The 21,243-nt window shown below is 38.6% G+C and overlaps 1 protein-coding gene across 1 annotated transcript in view; it reads right to left on the bottom strand.

Annotated features, from left to right (window-relative positions):
- Window positions 1-21,243, bottom strand: part of Faf1 (Fas associated factor 1) — a 284,522-nt gene that overhangs the window by 228,796 nt on the left and 34,483 nt on the right. Inside the window, exon 3 of the mRNA XM_055629006.1 lies at window positions 3,343-3,389. Coding sequence (XP_055484981.1) covers window positions 3,343-3,389 — 47 coding nt within the window. The remainder of the gene's footprint in view (window positions 1-3,342; window positions 3,390-21,243) is intronic.

Below are 21,243 nucleotides of genomic sequence, written 5' to 3'. Positions count from 1 at the left end.
TAAAGTGTTGACAGGAAAGAAAATTTATTTCTAGTTCATTCACGGCGTCACCAAGGGTCAGCTCCATTGCCTTGCCTGTTTTGTCTATCAATCTGCCCACACCTGTGTTAAGGCCAAGTTCTCTTTCTTCTAATACATCTTTAACAATGGTAAACGGCTAAATTATTTTCCCTCTCACCATTGCTCTTCTCTTCTAACTAATACTATTATATCACTTAAAATTAGACTGTTGCCATGTTAGTCAAAAGACAAAAATGAGCATTAAAAACAGCGCCTTGGGCTGGTGAGATGGCTCAGTGGGTAAGAGCTCTTCCTAGCAAACCTTATAACCTGAGTTCCATCCCAAGAACATAAAGTACAAAAAGACAGCTAATTCCCCAAGCTATCCTCTGGCCTACACCCTCATAATGCACCAGCGCACGCACGCACCAACACATGCATGAATGCTCCCACTCTTTAAAATATGAAGTGTATATTTTCCAGCCACTCTCAGTGAATCATTATTTGACTTGCTATTTCTATTTTCCACAAACACAATTTGTAACTTTCTTAAATTTTAATTCTCTTTTGCTTCACTCCTAGTTTTAGCAGATGAGTTTTGTGCCAGGTGGTGGTGGTGCACGCCTTTATCTCAGGACTCAGTAGTTAGCGGCCAGCCTGCTCTACAGAGTGAGTTCCAGAACAGCCAAGGTTACACAGAAAAATGCTGTCTTGAAAAACAAAAACAAACAAACCAAAAAATGAGTTTTGTTAGGAAAATGGAAGCCAAAGGAGCCTTTTCTTAATACTAAGTCCGCAATCTCTAATGAAAAACAAAGAGGACCTCTTTTTCCCTATGTGTGCAAAACCTCTTCAGTTTTAATCTAGAGATTGCCCCCTTTCCTTTATAATATCATTGCACTTTCTAAAACTTAAATATAGTCAGTCTTTGCTTTCTTAACTAAAACTAAGCGACTGGTGTGATTAAGTTGATGAATGAACTCTTACAAGGACTGTAGAACTCCTTCTGACTCTGATGCGGAGTTACAGAGGAAAACAGCAAGCCCAGTTGTCAGCGCTATGCTCAAGAGAAATAAAACTGAGACACAAAGAAATACATACTTCTAAAGTAGTTGATTCCGCTCTTCTGAAGTGTAAACTAAGAATTGGTTCTCTATCAACTATATTTAAATCAAACACACAAAGCAATCACCCTCTTAAGTGACTACACACTCACCGTGCATGTGTTCTGCTTGCAGTGCTAACCCTATGAAACAGCACAAGAGGGCCTCTTTCATTTTCCTCTGTCAGCAGACACACACAGCCATTTTCACTTACATAAATCCACAATGATTTTAAGACTAAAGAACACAGGAAGGGACTAGTTGAGAAACTTACTATATACAACTTATTTTATTACACTGGCATGATTCCTCAGAAAGAAGCAAAGAAAGCTAATAAAAACCCACTGTGATCAACTAAGACCCTAAATACTATAGTAATTACTACAGAATACTAAATTTTTTCATCATTAAAAAAATTAAGCAAAAAAACATCATTTGTAACAAGAGAGATGAAATATTTCCAGGGAAAAATAATTTCTACAGTTACCACAGCAAATGCTATGAAATATAAGCTAAGCCCAATGTGTCTCCAGAACCCACTAACTAAAAGCCCTAAAGGAAACAATGGCACAAAATGTGGAAACAGCATTTATTCAACTGAACCTAGAGTGCTATCTGGTACTCTAAAACTTCCTAAACCAAATTTATTAAAATAAACATGAAGGAAGTTCCTATAATTATTTGGTTTGCTTTTCTGGACAAGAGCTTCAAAAGAGTTAACTGAATGCTTTTAAATCACCCCTGCCAACCAACCAAAACCAAAAAAGTTGCTACTACAGACTTTGGATATCAGCTATATTTATTATGGCTCAAACATGTGACAAATTTTTAAAGGGAAGTTGAAAAATAGCTTCCCATTAATCATTAAGCATCAGACTGATTTTTGCTTCCGTCCTAAATACACAGTTTCCTACCAAGTATAGCATAATTTTGCATTCAGGTTGAATTATTTTTATGCTGTTACAACAGCACTTTCTTCCTCTCCGCAACTACTCCTAGTCCACTATTTCTGTGTGCCTCATCTGCACTTAGCAGTTCACGCTTCCATGACTTACAAGTCCCAGCACCAAAACTCAAGCCAAGAGTCTGAACTGAGAAAACAGAGAGAAAAAAAGAAAAAGGAAAAAAAACAACAACAACAAAAAAAAAAACACTATGCTTGGGAAAGAAAACTGTTTTTATCCCCTATGACTGTATACTGAGTTATTTTAATCCAGAACCAAACTCTCCCACTTTAAAAAGAAAACTATCCACTTCTTTTTAAGTCTGTTTTAAACATTATAGTTCTCTTTTTAAATCGCCTCCCAATTTTACCTGTAAAAAAGACACAAAGCCAATAAAACAAACCCATATATTACCAGTGGATATATTCAGATACAGTAATAGTTCTATGCTCTGGGATGTATTATTATTAAAGAATTCCTGGAATTGTTACAAATTGTCCTGGGTTAGAAACCAACTGGGAAAGGGGAAAGACTATGTGTGGTGAGTTTGGAGATAAAGCCTGAATTGTCATGTGACAACCTTATTCTGCAGCTATTGAGCCATGTCTTACCTTCAGTTCCTTCCATCTTGTAACTAAAAGGATGATTTTAGAAAGTTTTCTTTAAAATTTAAAATCACCAAATCACTTTACAAGTTTATTTTATCCAACTGGCAAAAATATATAGATTTTGTAGTTAAAATAACACTTCCCAGGCCTGTTATAACAGTACTTGGGAGATAGAAGTAGAAGAAAAGACAATTTAAGGCCAGATGCAGTTACATAGGAATCTCAAGGCAAGATGGTATACACAAGACCCTGTTCCAAAAAAGAAGTAGGGGTGGGTGTTGGAAACTTTAGAAAATTAACTACTTTAGAGAACTAATTAACAAATCATAAAAAGAACAATGCTTATATTAATGAACTTATAGACCAAAAGTCTACAGCTCCACTAAAAAGTAAACCCAGAGCCAGCAATATGGAAATGGCTGCTCTTTCAGAGGTCTTAGATTTAGTACCAACACCCACGTGACAACTCACAACCACCTGAAAGTTCACCTCCATTTCCAGGGTACCCAATGCTATCTTCTGGCCTCTCTGCAGGCACTGCTCACAAATGCTGAGATTACATATATGCAAACATACACATAAAATAAAAATAGTAGGTTTTAAAAAAAGTAAACCCCCAACATTGGTAACATTTTCTTCTTCATTCTAATAAACTGCTATGAAACCATTATACGTTTTATAACATACCTTTGTAGAATGCCATTTTCCTGGGGTATTACACCATTGATAGCTGCCTGCAATGGAAAAAACAAAGAGAATTTAACAAAATGGGTTACTGAACTAGTGGAATGAAGAATACCATAAAAAGAATTAAATATACCTTGAAATATTTATTTAAACAAAATACTGAATGTTTCCTTAATGATAAGAAGCATCTTCTGTTAAGTGCTTTTACTTTACAATAATAAAATGCTGTATTTAAAAAGCTTTGATTAAGACTGTTTTTCCTTTAGGGACTACCTGTGTCTTGTTCCACATGCTGCTGAAATTATATCCATAATGATGCCCTACACAGACCAATTAGACTCTCCAAGGATTATGCACCTTGAGTAAATGCAACTGGAAACTGACCAATTGAAAACTATATTCTTCTAACAAAACTACTCAATTTTTCCTACCCAACTGCTGGACCAATTGTTACTGGCTTCCCTAGCAGCTTGGTTGTTCAAATGTTCTTCTAAATCTGTGAGATTCTTCTTTGCATACTTCTGATAACTTCTACTTGCTACTTCCCCACTCCCACACATTCCACTTTATATTCAAAAGTTTCAAGTATAATCAAAGATTTTAAAAGGTCAGTCTCTAGACTGATTAAATGCAACTAAATACTAAAACTAATACATTTCAAATATGAAATTTGTACACAAAATAGAAAAGGAATTCAAATATCATTTGAAAATAAAAATAATAAATGCATTTCTATGTAACTATATTATTAGCATATATAATTAATCTTGCAAATTCTTGGAAAGCTTGTGAAAAAGAGTAATAATTATTGCAATATTAGCTTTGTTTCATCAACTATCCACTTTTTTTCATCTCTGGAAAATACTTGAAGTGCAAAATAACTGCCTTTTTATTCAAGTTGTTTTTATGTATTACATCAGAATTAAAACAGTTTCAAACTTCCTAAGCAACAAATATTTAACCCAGAGGACACTAGTATTTTAGCATTCACAATTCCCATCCTGCCATAATGCCAATTCTTCCAACACAACCAAGATGTCCTTTCTTTCATTTAGACTGATCCCTTATATACAAACTAGCACCAATCGAGTCATTATTTTTAGTTACTAACCTAGAACTGTCTGGGCACTAACACCACAGTTTTGAACAGGGCAGAATCACATTTTTCTTGTGTATTATGTCCTATGTAAAATGGTATTCTTCTTTTTAAGATCTATTTATTTATTGTTTATATAGTGTTCTATACTGCATGCCAGAAGAGGGCACCAGATCTCACAATAGATGGTTGTGAGCCACCATGTGGTTGCTGGGAATTGAACACAGGACCTCTGGAAGAGCAGCCAGTGCTCTTAACCTCTGAATCATCTCTCCAGCCCCCTAGAATGGTATTCTTATGGCAACCTTATTCCCATAGCAGTACTATCACTGGCGATGAGACCTTCTGAAGAGGCCATCATGCCCACACACTTGGTCTCTCCACAGAGCAGCCAGCATGATGCTCATAAATGCTTAGTCAAGAAAAACCCTTTTCCTTCTCAAATGTGACGTAACACTGCCATAGCTATGAGTCATTCACTTTAAAGTGCTAGAAGGAGAACATCAATCCTACTTTAGATAGCCAAAGGAGCTGACCACAATCTCAAAGAGATCTATGCATTCCCCATGTTCAGTCAGACTATTCAGAGCAGCAGAAGGCAGCGTGACAAAATGCACATCAGTGGATGAATGGACAAATGAATGTGGCATGCACATACAGTAAGTAAAATACTATCTGCCTTTAAAAAAGAAGAAAAGTCTGGTCTGTCCTATTACAACATGCACACACTGTGAAAAAATTACAGCAAGTAAAGTAAGTCAGTCACACAGAGACACAAGACAGATACTGTATGTATATACAATTCAACTTACACAAGGTATCTAACGAAACTGTAGACTTCATAGACAAAGAGAATGGTACATGCTGGGAACTTTGGGGAAAGTAATGACTGTTGCTTAACAGGTATACAGTTCGAATTTTGGAAAATAAAAAGCTTCTGGAGATCTGTGTCACACAACAGTATAATAATGTTAATGTTAAACACCCATATGCTGACAGGCAATTCTCCAAACTGGTTCTTAACCTATCAGTAAATTATCAATAAAATAACATATTAATAATAAATTCCATATTACTGTATGATTGGTCACTGGTCATATTTAAGACAAAACGTACATTCAAGCTTTACATGTGATAAATTAGTATATACACATATTGTAAAATTATCACAACTGAATTAATACATCATCACTACAGTTAGCTGCTTGTGTGCGTATACCTGTGCACACTCATACACATGCATGATAGAGGTAGAGAAGACACTTATGGAACATTTGCAAGAAGTGAACTGAAGGGGGGGGGGGGTTCTCTGCAAGTATCCAGACAACGAAGAGAACCAAGGGAAGAGTTTAAGAATAGAAGCCCAGTGCAGACTGACTTCATCAACCTAGATGAGACTTCAGGGAGTCTGCAAGCAGTTCATTGTCAACATATTTAAAACAACACAGATTGGGAAAAGGTTTCCAGACAACAATCAGTCCAATTTAAGGTACACAATAAAGCTTAAGGTGTGACTGTACAGAAACTCTTTTACGAAATACATGTGACCATGAGCATGAGTTCTACAGCTACAATCTAATGTTGTTTCTGACTGATAGCACAGAGGCCAGCAGCCCATAAAGTACTTGAGACATTCCCCATCCCCCAAGGACGGGCCATGGTCTACGGAAATAATCATTTGGGTGAGGAATAATCATGGAATAATCATTTGGGTGAGGTTTCCCTTTACAACAAAAGGTGAGTGAGGTCTGCTCTGCAGACAGCAAAAAAGACGAGGGCTCCTTAACAAAATCCACTCCCAGCCTTCTGGGCAGGAACACAGGTTTTTGTTTTTGTGTTTTAAGATTCTATTTATTTTACGTCTATGAGTGCTCTATCTGCATGTACACCTGCACACCAGAAGAAGGCATCAGATCCAGTATAGATGGTTGTGAACTACCATGTGGTTGCTGAGAATTGAACTCAGGACATCTGGAAGTGCAGCCAGGGCTCTTAACCGCTGAGCCATCTTTCCAGCTCAGGAAAACAGGTATTTTTTTCCCCTCCATTAGCAAGAGGGCCCTGGGTGTTTAACACATCTGCTTCCTTAGTGTTTCATGAGAGCAAGTACCTGTGTGCTCCCAACAGTGAACAACACAGGCAGATTTATTGACTATCCGCATTCTGGTGTGCACTGGCTCTCTAGAACATACTCATGGTATAACTAGAAGTTTATGCTTCTGGGTCAATATCCCGATTTCTATGTGTGATAATCATTGGCAACTACCATTCTAACCTGTTGCCAGTAGTTCAACTTTTTATAGATGCCGTATGTAAATGACATTTGTCTTTCTGTGTCTAGTTCAGGTTGTTTCAATATCCTGACTAACGCCAATAATGTTATAATGAACATGAAATGTGTTCAGGTGAACTTGATTAAGAATCGGTTTTCTTAACAGGCAGTGGTGGCACACTCCAAGCAGGCAATCTCTGAGTTCAAGGCCTGGTCTACAGAGTGAGTTCCAGAACAGCCAAGACTACACAGAGAAACCCTATCTCAACAAACAAAAAAACCAAAAAGGAAAATAGGAGTTAGTTTCCTCATCTACAAAAAGGGACAGAATGCAATCTGACTTCATAAGCCTATTATAAGAATCAAATGATATTTTAAAAGAAAAAGTGCTCTACAGGAGTTAGCAATGGAAATTATCCATTCTCAATTAAATGGTTTTTAAATTATCTATTTCGTTGTATTGTAATAAAGCAGAGACACATAATATCTCCCTCACATTAAGCTACAAGAAATCCAGATCTATTTCCTGTATCGAGCTCTGCTCCAAAGCCGGAAGGTCATATGCAATGCAGCCCAGGAGTCACTTATACAAGCCCATGTAATTCAGATGCAGTCAGGGTTAAAGGAAGTATAGTTTTTAACCTACAATAAACAACACCTTTTACTACACAATACCATGTAAATATTTTTCCATGAGCTCTTTATGATTTCCAAAGTTCTTTAATGTCTAATGCACATATCTCTCATAAATCCCTGCTTTCAGACTCACTCTGACTGGAGCCAGAAATTCGCTGTACTACAGCTCCCTCACTTACTACCTATGTGCTTGCTTCAGTTTCCTCATCCATAAAGTGGGATTAATAATAGTATTTGCAGTCTGTAATCAAAATGTTCCAAGGCCATTATAAAGAAATAAGACCACAGGTAGCTTGGCTTTGGAAACTAATAATAAATGTGAATTAAAATGCAAAAATATGCAAGAAGAGCTTCAAAATAATAAAATCTGGGACCTATGCTTTAGATCATCAAGGGTACTTCTAATCTACAGTAATTAAAACAGGACAGTATTGAAGCAGTGATTCTCAAACCAATAAAAAAAAAAAGAGCATTTAAAAATAAACTCATACATATAGGAATTCTTAATTTATAACAAAGATGTCACTGCAGAGAATTAATAAAATAATGGCCTTTTCAATAAGCAAAAGCAAATCAAATTGATATACTATAAGGGAAAAGAAAAGAACAAGAAAGTTCAGCCCATCCTATATCAAACTCAAAGTCAACCTCTGTGGCTAGGGAGATGCTCAGTGATTAAGAGCACTTGCTCTTGCAGAGGACCTGAGTTTAGTTCCTAGAATCCACATGGTGGCTCACAACCACCCTTAATTCCAGTTCCAGAGAATCAGATGCCCTCTTCTGACCTCTGCCAGCACTGGGCACACACATGGTGCACAGACATGCAGATAAAACACTCCTACACATAAAATAAATAAATGCAAAACAAATTTAATCAATCCCAATGATTTACAACTAGAAATATAAAAGGCAAAATAAAGCTTCTTAAAAAATACAAAAACATCTCCATGTGCTTGAAGCAGGCAGATAACTTTATTCATAACACAATCTATAAATCAAAACCAATAGAGGAAAAGGTTAATAAACTAGACTATATTAAGATTCCTTGTTCCTGTCCATTAAAGATCTCCACTGGGGGCTAGAGATACAGCTCAGCATTTAGGAGCACTGGCTGCTCTTCCTGAGAACAGGGGTTCAATTCCCAGTAACCACATGGAGTTCATAGATGTCTGTGACTCCAGTTCCAGGGCTTCTGACACCTCACACAGACATTAATGCAGGCAAAAGACCAACAACCATAAAAGTAATTAATTTTTTTGAAAGATCTCTAGAAAAAAAAAAAAAAAAGAGCAAAAGCAGAACACAGAATGGAAGAGCTTTGTATCATACAACAAAGAGCGCCTATCCAGAAAATACAAACAACTCTTGTGAATCCAACAGGAGAACACATGCTCCAATAAAAGAAACAAAAAACAAAAAACAGAAACTGAAAAGAAGAAACTGAATGGGACTTAGAAGAGAGCATTACCAAATGTCCATTATTAACAAGGGAAGTAAATTAACACAACAAAATGATCCCATAGTTTAAAAGAATGAGAAAAAAATAAAATGACTGTCATCTACTGGCAAGAATATAGAGTACTGAAACTCTCACACTCTGCCACTAAGTATGGGTGTACTGGTTAATATTTGTGTCTGTCTGTCAACTTGACACAAATTGGAGTCATCTGTGAAGTAAAAACCCCAACTGAGAGATTGTTCTCAGCAAGGCAAGGCATACTTTCTTCTTCTTTTTTTAATTTTACATTTTTATTATTTCTTTTTTTTTATGTTTTATTAATTACACTTTATTCATTTTGTATCCCCCCATAAGCCCCTCCTTCCTCCCCTCCCGATCCCACCCTCCCTCCCCTTTCTGCATGCATGCCCCTCCCCAAGTCCACTGATAGGGGAGGTCCTCCTCTCCTTCTTTCTGATCTTAGTCTATCAGTTCTCATCAGAAGTGGCTGCATTGTCTTCTACTGTGGCCTGGTAAGGCTGCTCCCTGCTCAGGGGGAGGTGATCAACGAGCAGGCCAATCAGATTATGTCAGAGGCAGTCCCTCTTCCCATCACTATGTAACCCACTTGGACACTGAACTGCCATGGGCTACACCTGTGCAGGGGTTCCAGGTAATCTCCACGAATAGTCCTTGGTTGGAGTATGATTTTCTGGGAAGTTCCCTGTGTTCAAATTATCTTGTTCTGTTGCTCTCCTTGTGGAGTTCCCGTCCCCTCCAGCTCTTACTATTTCCCACTTCTTACATAGAATTCCATTCACTCTGCCCATCAGTTGGCCATCAGGCTCAGCATCGGCTTTGACAGCCTATACTGCAGAGGCTTTCAGAGGCCCTCTGTGGCAGGTTCCAAGGTTGTTTCCTGTTTTCTTCTGGCTTTCAGAGGCCCTCTGTAGCAGGTTCTGAGGTTGTTTCCTATTCTCTTTTTCTTCTGATGTCCATCCTCTTTGCCTTTCAGGATGGGGATTGAACATTTTAGTTAGGGTCCTCTCTTTTGCTTAGTTTGTTTAGATGTACAGATTTTAGTGGGTTTATCCTATGTTGTAAGTTAACATGAGTGAGTATATACCGTGTGTCTTTTTGCTCCTGGGACAACTCACTCAGGATGATCCTTTCCAGGTCCCACCATTTACCTGCAAATTTCATGATTTCCTTATTTTTCGTTGCTGAGTAATACTCCATTGTATAGATGTACCACAGTTTCTGCATCCATTCTTCAGTTGAGGGGCATCTGGGCTGTTTCCAGCTTCTGGCTATTACAAGTAAAGCTGCTACAAACATGGTTGAGCAAATGTCCTTTTTGTGTACTTGAGCCTCTTTTGGGTATATGCCTAGGAGTGGTATGGCTGGATCTTGAGGAAGCGCTATTCCAGGTTGTCTGAGAAAGCGCCAGATTGATTTCCAGAGTGGTTGTACAAGTTTACATACTTTCTTCTTTAGTAATCGATGTGGGAGGGTCCAGGCCATTGTGGGCAGTGAACCTGGGCTGGTGACCTTGGGCTCTATGAGAAGGTAAATTGAGCGAGCCAGCGCGCAGCATTTCTCTAGGTCCTGCTTGGCTTCCCACAAGGCTGAACTGAGAGTGGGATGTGTAAGCCAAATAAACCCTTTCCTCCCCAGTTTGCTTTCTGTGGTCTCGGTGTTTATCCCAGCAACAGAAAGCAAACTAAGGCAATAAGGTGGTTGTACTGACAACCACCTTTGTGAAATTTCACAGTACAAACATAGTGCATGAAAGGTTTGAAGGAAGTGTTACTGTGAGAGGTTATATTCTGAAATCAAAGTGCATAATGACCACAAAAATGGCTTATGTTTAGTTAGGAACATACAAAAGGAGAGAGTATTTTTTTATTTGCTCAAAGAGATCTCACAGTTTCGTTATTTATTATGAGTTACTAACAAATGTGCTGGCTGTTAACTGTAAGTTGATTCAACCCCTAACTAAGCATTGGAGCTTAACCTCAACACTGCCAGCATCTATCTGCTGCCTTCCTTCCTCCAACACTTCCACTGGAGGAAAGTGGGTGTGTCTGTCAAAGTGAGAAGGAAACAGACTGCTGCTCAGGATTAAAGGCTTTCAAAGGCTTTCAAAAACAATGCCCCTTCCGAAAAGCACATTTGTCTTCCAGGGCAGCCTATGCTACTAAGATGAAACATCAATAAACCAAGAAACTAGCCACATGCCTTTTCAGTTTTCCTGTTCCACATGTTCCTTCTAGTTCTGGGCAGCTCAAGTGCATCCTGTTACTGTGCTGCCAACTGCCTAACTAAAGGCCAGAATTCAGTTGTTTAAACCTCAGGAGCCAAAGTCCTTTTGCTAGTGAATAAAATAATAAAAGTGCTGCCCTGAAACAAAAAGCATTATTAGTAGCTAGAAAGAACCCACAAGATTAGAAAATGAAGAATGGTGCCACAGTTTGCATACTGGATGTTTCTACATGCTAAAGGTGTAGTCCCAGGACACTGCTATTGGGATGTAGAGACTCCTTGTGGATCAAAACTTGGCTGGGATGTCTTGGGATCATGCAGGGCAAAGCCCTGAGGAGCATATAAGAACCAATCACTTTCTCTTTCTCTCTTGCTCCATAGATAATATTCCTCTAGCAAGCATCTTAGCCAGCCATGAGGCACTGCTCATTGCAAGCCCAAAACAGAAAGACCAACTGATCACTGGAATCTCCAACACTGTGCCAAAGGCAACTCTGAAGCTACCTAGAAACGAGCTAGGAGTCACCTCCTACTCTCATGACTGAAGAAATGTCAAAGATGTTAGGATTTCCGTATCACAGTAAATCAAGGATTAAAACCAAGTACTTTTTTGTCAAGGTGAAACCCCTGTTACTACCAATGTATTATACATCTTTTCATGAAATCACAAGAGTTTCTACAAAATATGAGTAAAGAGTCAAAACACATTAATATTTTTATATATGGATGAGATCACTGAGGCCCAGAAAGATAGAGTGACTCGCCTGAAAGAGCACAAGTAAACAAGCTATGCCCAAACTAAAACTCTGGTCCCTTAAATGCCAACCCAATACTGGGAAGAGGTGAAACAAAAGTCACAATCACAATCTCTTTGGGAAAAGAAAACTGATTCCGTGACATTATAGCAGCAGACATGAAGACAGCTAACAAGATTTGAAGTGGTTCTGTAGCAAAAGTACGCAAGCTCGCCATCATCCAGAGAAGGTCTTAGGAAGGTTTCTGCTCTGCACTCCTAGAAGAAGCTGTTCACTTAAAAGTAATCAGAAAATAAAACAACAGGGTGGAGTCTTCATATCATGCTCAAGGACACCTTCCCTTAGACCTCATTTCTTCTTACTAGGCACCCTGCTGTCTTTTTAATATGCTGGCATTTAAATTTTTTTCAAACAATATATTTGTACACATTCTTTCGCTTCCCAGAACTCCTTCTAGATACTCTCTACCTCCCGACATACCCAATATCATTTTCCTTCTTTCTCTCTCAAGAAAAAAAAGAAGTAAACTTAAAAACAAAACAAAAAGGCCAAATATAACCAAAACCAAAACCACACATGAAGTGTGCTGTGTTGATCAAGCATCCCTGAGCACAGGGGAAGAGGGCTCTATGTAGCTATGGGGAAGTCATCATCTATGCTGGGTGAAGACTTCCCAGTGTGGCTCCTTTGGGGTCACCAAGTTCTTGTCCTCACCTATGCTCTATAAGTAAGCACAATGAGTTCACTGGCTCCCCAGGATGAACTGACAGAATTATACTTTGGTTTGTCATTAGGACCTCAGGAAAGGGAGACATTGTTCACATTTCTCCCACGGTAAGGATTTTAGTGACATATGAGTTCTACCACTTCCCAATAGCACCTGTACTGTCACTAAGCACAGATCTTTGGAAGGACAGGTATCCAAACTATGGCAAGTAAGTAACAAGTATTGGGACATGTAGTTTGATAGACTACAACAGCTGCAACTCAACTTTGCAATGTGATTGGTCAGTAGCATAGATAGAAAGCATTTAAATCATAAGGGAAAAGATATAAACTACATCATTCAAAGTACTTTCTTTGCCATTGTTATATTATCAATGAAAAGACTGGCATTTTAGAAAGACAGTGAACATTAACCTAAAGGTAACAGAACAGACAAGTTAAGAAGATTCCTTCAGTAATCCAAACTGTGATACAAGAAGTTAGCAAATATGAGAAACACTGCTTAGGTATAGTGAAGGGAATGAATAAAACTGAGATCAGATGAATTAACTTCTTTAAGCTCATTTCCTAATCTTATGAAACTGATGACAACATCCGCACATGGTGGTTACTAAGGGAATTTAAACAAAGTCTGGGGAAGGGGACTACTGAGTTTTGTTGTTGTTTGTTTTTGTTTTGCATGTACATTCTCTCCCCCAAAAAAACACTACAAAACAAGGATAAAAACAAAACTGCAAGCAAGGTGGTAGTGTTACATGCCTTTAATACCAGCACTCAGGAGGCAGAGGCAGGCAGATGGATCTCTGTGAGTTCCGAAACAGCCAAAGCTACACAAAAAAAGAAAAAGAAAATTAAAAACTGTCCTTAAAAACAAGGCAAAACAAAAACAAAACCGTGCAAAAAAAAAAATAAAAAAAAAAAAAAAAAAAAAAAAACAAAAAAAAAAAAAAAAAAAAAAAAAAAAAAAAAAAAAAAAAAAAAAAAAAAAAAAAAAAAAACCAAAAAAAAAAAAAAAAAAAAAAAAAAAAAAAAACAATGCTCCAAACAAGCATTTTAAAGATAATCAAATAAGGATAAAGATAAGCTGAATCAGAAATTCAAAGCCTAGCAACAGTGAAAATAAATGAAAAGACTGTGGTACTCTAAGCCATAAACAAAATCCCCTCAGAAATTAATGAAAACATAAAATGAACAAAAAGCAGACATCAACAAAAAACTAACAAAGATATGAACAAAGGCAGAAAAGCACTTACAAGGATCTCTACAAGTAAGTCAAGTGTGGGAGCTCAGGACTGTAATCCTAGTACTAAAGAGCAATGGCTGAAGAAGCTGCTGCTGGAAAGATCAGCCTGTCCACACAGCAAGGTCCAGGCCTGCAAGGGTAGGCTCCTGTCATGCTCCTTGTTTTTGCCCTCTTCAGATGTCCATCCCATTTGCCTTTCCGAATGAGGATTGAGCAACGTCCTTAGCCATCAGGGAAATGCAAATCAAAATGATCCTGAGGATTCACCTAACACATATCAGAATGGCTAACATCAAAAACTCAAGTGACAACACATGCTGGAGAGGATGTGGAGAAAGGGACCCTCCTCCACTGCCAGTGGGAATGTAAACTTATACAATCACTTTGGAAATCAATCTGGCACTTCTCAGACAATTGGGAATAGTGCTTCCTCAAGATCCAGCAATAGCACTCCAAGGCATATATCCAAAAGGGGCTCAAATATATAACAAGGACATTTGCTCAAACATATTCGTAGCAGCTCTATTCATAATAGCCAGAATCAGGAAACAACCCAGATATCCCTCAACTGAGGAATGTGGTATATTTATACAATGGAATACTACTCAGCAATTAAAAACAAGGAAAGCATGAAATTTGCAGGCAAATGGTGGGAACTAGAAAAGATCATCTTGAGTTTGGTACCCCAGAAGCAGCAAGACACACATGGTATATACTCACTTATAAGTGAGCATTAGATTAAAAAAAATAATAATAAGATAAACATGCTAAAATCTGTACACCCTAAAGAAGCTAAGCAAGAAGGAGAACCCAGGATAAGATGATCAATTGTCACTCAGAAAGGCAAACAGGACGGACATGGGAAGAGAGAGAAAATAGGCAACAGAACAGGAGCCTTCCACAGAGGGCCTCTGAAAAACTCTACCAAGGGTATCAAAGCAGATGCTGAGACTCATAGCCAAACTTTGAGCAGAGGGGAGGGAATCTTATGAAAGTAGGGGGAGATAGAAAGACCTGGAGGGGACAGGAGCTCCACAAGAAGAGCAACAGAACCAAGAAATCTGGGCCCAGGGGTCTTTTCTGAGACCAAGGACCATGTATGGAGATAAGCTAAAACCCCTGCACAGATGTAGCCCATGGCATCTCAGTCTCCCAATTGGTTCCCTAGTAATGGGAATAGGGACTGTCTCTGACATGAACTCAGTGGCTGGCTCATTGATCACATCCTCCTAAGGGGGAAGCAGCCTTACCAGGCCACAGAGGAAGACAAAGTAGCCAGTCCTGAAGAGACATGATAGGCAAGGGTCAGATGGAAGGGGAGGAGGACCTTCCCTATATCAGTGGACTTGGAGAGGGGCATAGAAGGAGATGAGGGAAGAAGGGTAGGACTGGGAGAGGACGAGGGAGGGGGCTACAGCTGGGATACAAAGTGAATAAACTATAATTTATAGAAAAAATAAATTAATTAAAAAAAACAAAAAGATCATGTCTTTAAAAGAAAAAAAGCAAACATAGTAGCAGCAAACTATAGTTACAGTATATATACAAAATAAAACATTATAATAGTAGATCAACTACTTAAGGAAACAAATTCAAATTTTAAGCATGGTATTATACAAGTGCTACTGAATTAGCTATCTTTCTAAAATATAAACCTGTGAGTACAGAGGCTATTGGCATATACAATGATAACATTGCCTCTTTGTTAAAAAAAAAATCAAAATGTGAACATATTAATAGTAATGCTGCAACACCTTAGAGATACTCAAAACATCTCCACAGACATTTTCTACACAGCTGACTGTCACAGTTGGTTATAATGCACTTCCCGGCTCTACTTACGAATAGGTGTAATCTTATCAACTCTAGCTGTCGGTCACTTACGTCCTTTCAACAATTACACGCTCTCTGTTTTTACTGTTCTATGTGCACAGGTGCCCTGCAAGCATGCACACATGCGTGTGGTGGGGCCGGTGGCCAACGCCCCTCTTCTGTCACTCTTCCCCTCTTTGTCTGAGAAGGGTCTCTGGCTGAGCCAGGCATCAGAGTCTGGGGTGGCCGGCAGGCCAGCCCTGCCTGCTTTGTATGTGGTGACTGTCTATCCAAATGCACATCTCCATGCTTGCACAGCACCACTTTACTAGCTGAGCCCCTCCGAGCCCCAATAAATTACATACTGTCTTTACAGCACATCGGGACTTGGCCTGTCTGTAATGAGCTAAGAACAGGCATCAATTGCTAAGCATTAAAAAACAATGGATAAAGAATGTACTATTTCAGCCACAACTGACCTTAGGAAGTTGTTAGTTTGGATCTGGAATGTTCCCTTAAGGTCCATGTGTTCCCAGGTGAGAATAGTTGGAAGGGAGGTGATGGAACTTTTGAGAGACAGAGTCTAACAGAAAGTCTTCAGGTCACTGGGAACATGTCATCTAAAAGATGACATGCACAGCCCTTCCTTTTCTTCTCTTTTCATGCCCAGGCCATGTGTTTCAGCCAAGATGTGCTGTCCTGTCACAGGTCTTCAGCAATAAAAAAATATAGGGGGAACCCTAAGAAACTTAATAAAAGCCTTCAGAAATAGGAATAAGGGCTGGAGAGATGGCTCAGAGGTTAAGAGCACTGGCTGTTCTTCCAAAGGTCCTGGGTTCAATTCCCAGCAACCATATGGTGGCTCACAACGATCTACAGTGAGATCTGGTGCCCTTCTGAGAGTGCAGGTGTACCTGCAGACAAAACACTGTATAATAATAAATAAATAAATCTTAAAAAAAAAGAAATAGGAATAAACTTGGCATACTTGAGATTATAGACTAATTGACTGAATTACGTATAGTCATACTCCATGAAATAAAAACACTTCATTCTTACAGGCAGGGTAAATGCTAGAAGGTTTTTAATGCTAAGCTGAAGAAAAAAGTCCAAAATGAGTAACTTAGCTACACAAATAAGAATCTCACAGGCTGGGAAAATAGCTCAATGGGTAAAGGCATTTGCCACACAAGCACACAGACCAGAGTACAGGGCTCCAGACTGGCATGGTAGCATACCTCCAACCCCACCCAGAACCCTATCCCTACCCTCACTCCCAGAGAACACTGAAGAGCTACACTGGCTGAAGAGGTTAGCTCTGTGGTTCAAGTTAAAGATTCTCTTCAGTATATAAAATAAAGAGCAATTGACAAAGACACCTAACATCAGACTTTGGTTTCAAATGTGCTCCCACACTCATGCACATTTAAACGCACACACACAAAAGAGAGAATATCACCCTTCATATTTGCCCTCCTCCCTTATAACCTCCCCCTCAAAGGAAAACAAAAACTAAAACTATAAATTAAAAGAGAGAGAGAGAGAGAACACCTTGCCGTAGAAGCTGCGATGTGTAAAGGTTTATCACGTGGTATACCCTTTTGCCCAAAAAGCTTTATTTCAAATATTCATTGCAGTGAATCACTCAGTACTGGATCCTCTGCAGGACTCCTCTGGATATCCTGCAGCTTTGGACCTGTGGGACTGGACCCTTCCCATGCTCTAGTAGCTCATACATGGGATGGATGTTGGGGTGGGCCATCAAAGCCCTGGATCTGGACCTGGGTGGAAGCTGAGCTGGTCAGCCCACCAGCTTTCCTGCACCTGTGCCACCAAGGCCAGCTCTCCTGTGCAGCAAAAGCGACTCACACTCAATCCATCTGGGCCAGCTCTCCCACACCAATGCCACCAGAGCCAGCTGCCCTATGCTGCCCAGGCAAGGGGCAGGTCCAGCGTTCCTGAGTGTGGTAGCCATGTTGCCAGTTTTTAAACATGGAGAAATGTTAACCATTATAGAGCAAGTATATATTTAAGAGAAGCCAAATACTTGTATAATTAATGACATATGTAAATAAACACAACTGAAATATAAAAACTGCTAAAACATCAAATCAAATTAAAAATAAATCAATAAACCCCCCAAAAAATTCCTTTTTTAAAATCTTTTTTTTTTTTTGCTTTGTTTTGTTTTGTTTTGTTTTGTTTTGTTTTGTTTTGTTTTGTTTTTTTGAGACAGGGCTTCTCTGCATAGCCATGGCTGTCCTAGACTCGCTTTGTAGATCAGGGCTGGTCTCAAACTCACAGAGAACTGCCTGCCTCTACCTCCCCGAGTGCTGAGATTACAGGTGTGCACCACCACTCCTGGCTCAAAAAAATTTATTAAAAGATGAAAACAGCAGAACCAAAGGAGGTATTAAGAAATACAAATGTGAATTTATATACTAACATCTTACTTAAAAATATAAGCCAAAAGTTTAAAGTTCTATTACTACTAAGTAGCCCTGTGTTTTTAAAAATTGGTGGCAATAAATAATAATAAAAAAAATTATACAGGAATTTTTAATTACCACATATTATTTTCTTTTCCAAGCACACATTGATGTATGCCAGTTGAGCTTTGGAACCAGGATAAAGAACTGTCAAGTCATCAAGATATTCCTGAACCACTGGCTTTGTTGCACTGATATTTCATTTAAACTACTTTTAGTAATATAAATAAATTAAACATCATAGGGTAATCTTAAAAAAAAGCCTACTTTAAAAACCAAGTTAACTTGCAGACTGACAAGCTTTAAAATGCATCACACATACATAGCTTTTAATGAATATGAACAATATTATGAACCATTCAAACTTTCACTTTCTTTTAGATATTTAAGTCATAAAGCAATATATATTAACACTAGCTCTTTAACAAGTAACATGCCTTCAGTTTCCCAACAAGGAACTAAATCCCTACTTCTTCTTTGAGTAGTTCAACTGTGTTCTATGGTATAGCTTAAATAAGTAGTGCTAAAAATGAATAGAATAAAATAAAATAAACAATAAATGTAACTCTGGTAATCTGAAAGAAAATGGCACCCAAGGGCGTATAAGGAATGGCACTATTAGGAGGTGTAGACTTCTTGGAGGAAGTGTGTCACTAGAGAGTGAGGCTCTGAGGTTTCAGAAACTCAAGCCAATCTCCTTCTGCTGCCTGCGGATTAAGATGGACAACTCTCAGCTCCTTCTCCAGCACCATGTCTGCCTGCACACTGCTTCCCGCCGTGACAGTAACGGACTACACCCCTGAAACGGTAAGCCAGCCCCAGTTAAATGTTTTCATTTATAGGAGTTGCCCTGACCATGGTGTCTCTTCACAGCAATGGAAACTCTCACCAAGTCACTCTCCCTTTGTATCTGTGGGGATTTGGTTCCAGGAAGATGCCCAGTCCTAGCCCAACCTTGGTATGTGAGAGTCTCAATAGCCTCATATGAACAACACGGCATCCTCTCTACATACAACCCACACACATCCCCATAGAACTTCAAGTGTCTATAGATTACTTGCAATAGCTAATCAATACAATGTAAAAAATGTAATGTAAATAGTTCTCTTGCCATCTTGCATAGGGAAAATAGAATGACTAGGAAAAAATGTCTGTGTATTCGGTACAAACACAATTTTTGTTCCCAAATATTTCCAATCTGAAACTCATTGAATTCACAGGTAAAGAATTATAGATATGCAAGGACTGACTGTATTTGGCATGAGATTCCAAGCTACATTTAACAGCATTTCCTGGTGATTAGAACATACAATTTTTTAAAGTCTTTAAGCCTCTTAACATTTATCTAACAACATTTTTTACAAAAAATGAATTCATATAGTAATTTTAGAATTATATTATGTTAGAAGGAAAAGTAATCCAAAATACAGTGCAAAAATAAAGTTACAATCTTTGACACAACTATGGGCCTCAAACAGTTTCAATCTGGTAACAGGGGCTAACAAGAGTTTAACAAACTGAGAATTTCTTTTTTTTTTTTTTTTTTTTTTGTCTTTTATTATTACCATTATTATTTACAATCTATCTGCCTTGTATCCCAGTTGTAACCCTTTCCCTCATCTCCACCGGGTCCCACCTTGCCTCCACCTTCCTTCCCTATCCCTCTCCCCTAGTCCAAACAGTGGGGAGGTCCTCCTCTCCTACTGTCTGACCCTAGTCTATCAGGTCCTATCAGGACTGCCTGGATCTTCTTCCTCTGTGGGCTGGCTGGGTTACCCCGTGCAGGGGGAAGTGATCAAAGAGCAGGCAACCAAGTTCATGTCAGAAACTGTCTCTTCTCCCCTTACTAGGGCACCCACATGGAAACCGAGCTGTCTATGGGCTACATCTGAGCAGGGGGTCTAGGTCCTCTCTATGAATGGTCTTTGGTTGATGCATCAGTCTCTGCAGTCCCCCCAGGGTCAACCTGTTTTTGGCTTTGTTGGTCTCCTTGTGTGGCTCTTGTCCTCTCCATGTCATTTTAGATGCCCCTTCTTTCGTAAGACTCCATGAGCTCTGTCCAAAGTTTGGCTGTGAGTATCAGCATCTGCTTCCATCCCCTACTGGGTGGAGTCTTTTAGAGGACATCTGTGGTAGGACCCCATCCTGTTCCCTCTGTTCTACCACTTCCGGTGTCTATTCTATTTGCCCTTCTGAATGAGAATGCAACATCTTCCGTAGGGTCCTCCTTGCTGTTTAGCTTCCTTAGGTCTGTAGATTTTAGTATGTTTATCCTATATTATATGGCTAATATCTGCTTATAAGTGAGTATATACCATGTGTGTCTTTCTGCTGCTGGAGAGAATTTCAGATTTGTAACAATTTGAGCTTTCGTTTGAAAAGACATCAATTGCTTCATATTCATTTGTTGAATTATACCTTGAATACTAATAACCTTTTGTCACCTAGAGTTTTCTCCAGAAGAAATAATAACTTTCAAAGAGACTGTATTATATAATGGAATATCCTTATGGCAGATTAGTACAAGCAAAACTAAATGGGAAAAAAATATTATGAAGTTCTTACAAACACACACACACAGTAAAAGAACTTTTAAAAAGTTATTTCTCAATAAATGCCACAGAGATAAGGATCATATAAATTTTACTGGTAAGATACTAGGATACCAAAACCTGTTCCACCCTGACCCTCAAGTCTCAAGTGTCTTATTAATTTTCCTCCCTCTTTCCTCAAGCTTATTTACCAGAAAAGGAAAAGTAACAATGGTAACATTTTAAGACAACAACAGCAAAGACTTTAAAATATTCAAATGATGGAAAGGGAATAGCAGAAAGACTGGTAATAGTAAAATTAACAAACAAGGCAAGCAACTGTCATATGCTGAAGACATAACTAGTAAGAACATAAAATGTCTTCCTGTTAGACTCTGAGAAAACCACATAAACCAAAAACCTCTTCAGCCTGGCAGTATAAAGTTACCATCAAGGCACAAGAAAAAATTCAGAGGTGAACAGCATACCAAGTACGAGTACAAGGAGATTCTGATAATCATTTTAAAAATAATCCTGGCATTACTACTTTAAGCTATGAAAATCTTATATGGACTGACTGGTCTGGGCAGGAAAAAAAAAATCAATCACTTTTATTTCTTTTTTTTTATCTTTTTTAT

The sequence above is a fragment of the Psammomys obesus genome, unplaced genomic scaffold (genome assembly GCF_907164565.1).
Source record: "Psammomys obesus unplaced genomic scaffold, mPsaObe1.curated_primary_1811, whole genome shotgun sequence".
In the NCBI taxonomy this organism is placed as follows: domain Eukaryota; kingdom Metazoa; phylum Chordata; class Mammalia; order Rodentia; family Muridae; genus Psammomys; species Psammomys obesus.
Note: the sequence above shows the minus strand (reverse complement) of the source record. Positions and strands in the feature narration are given on the sequence as shown.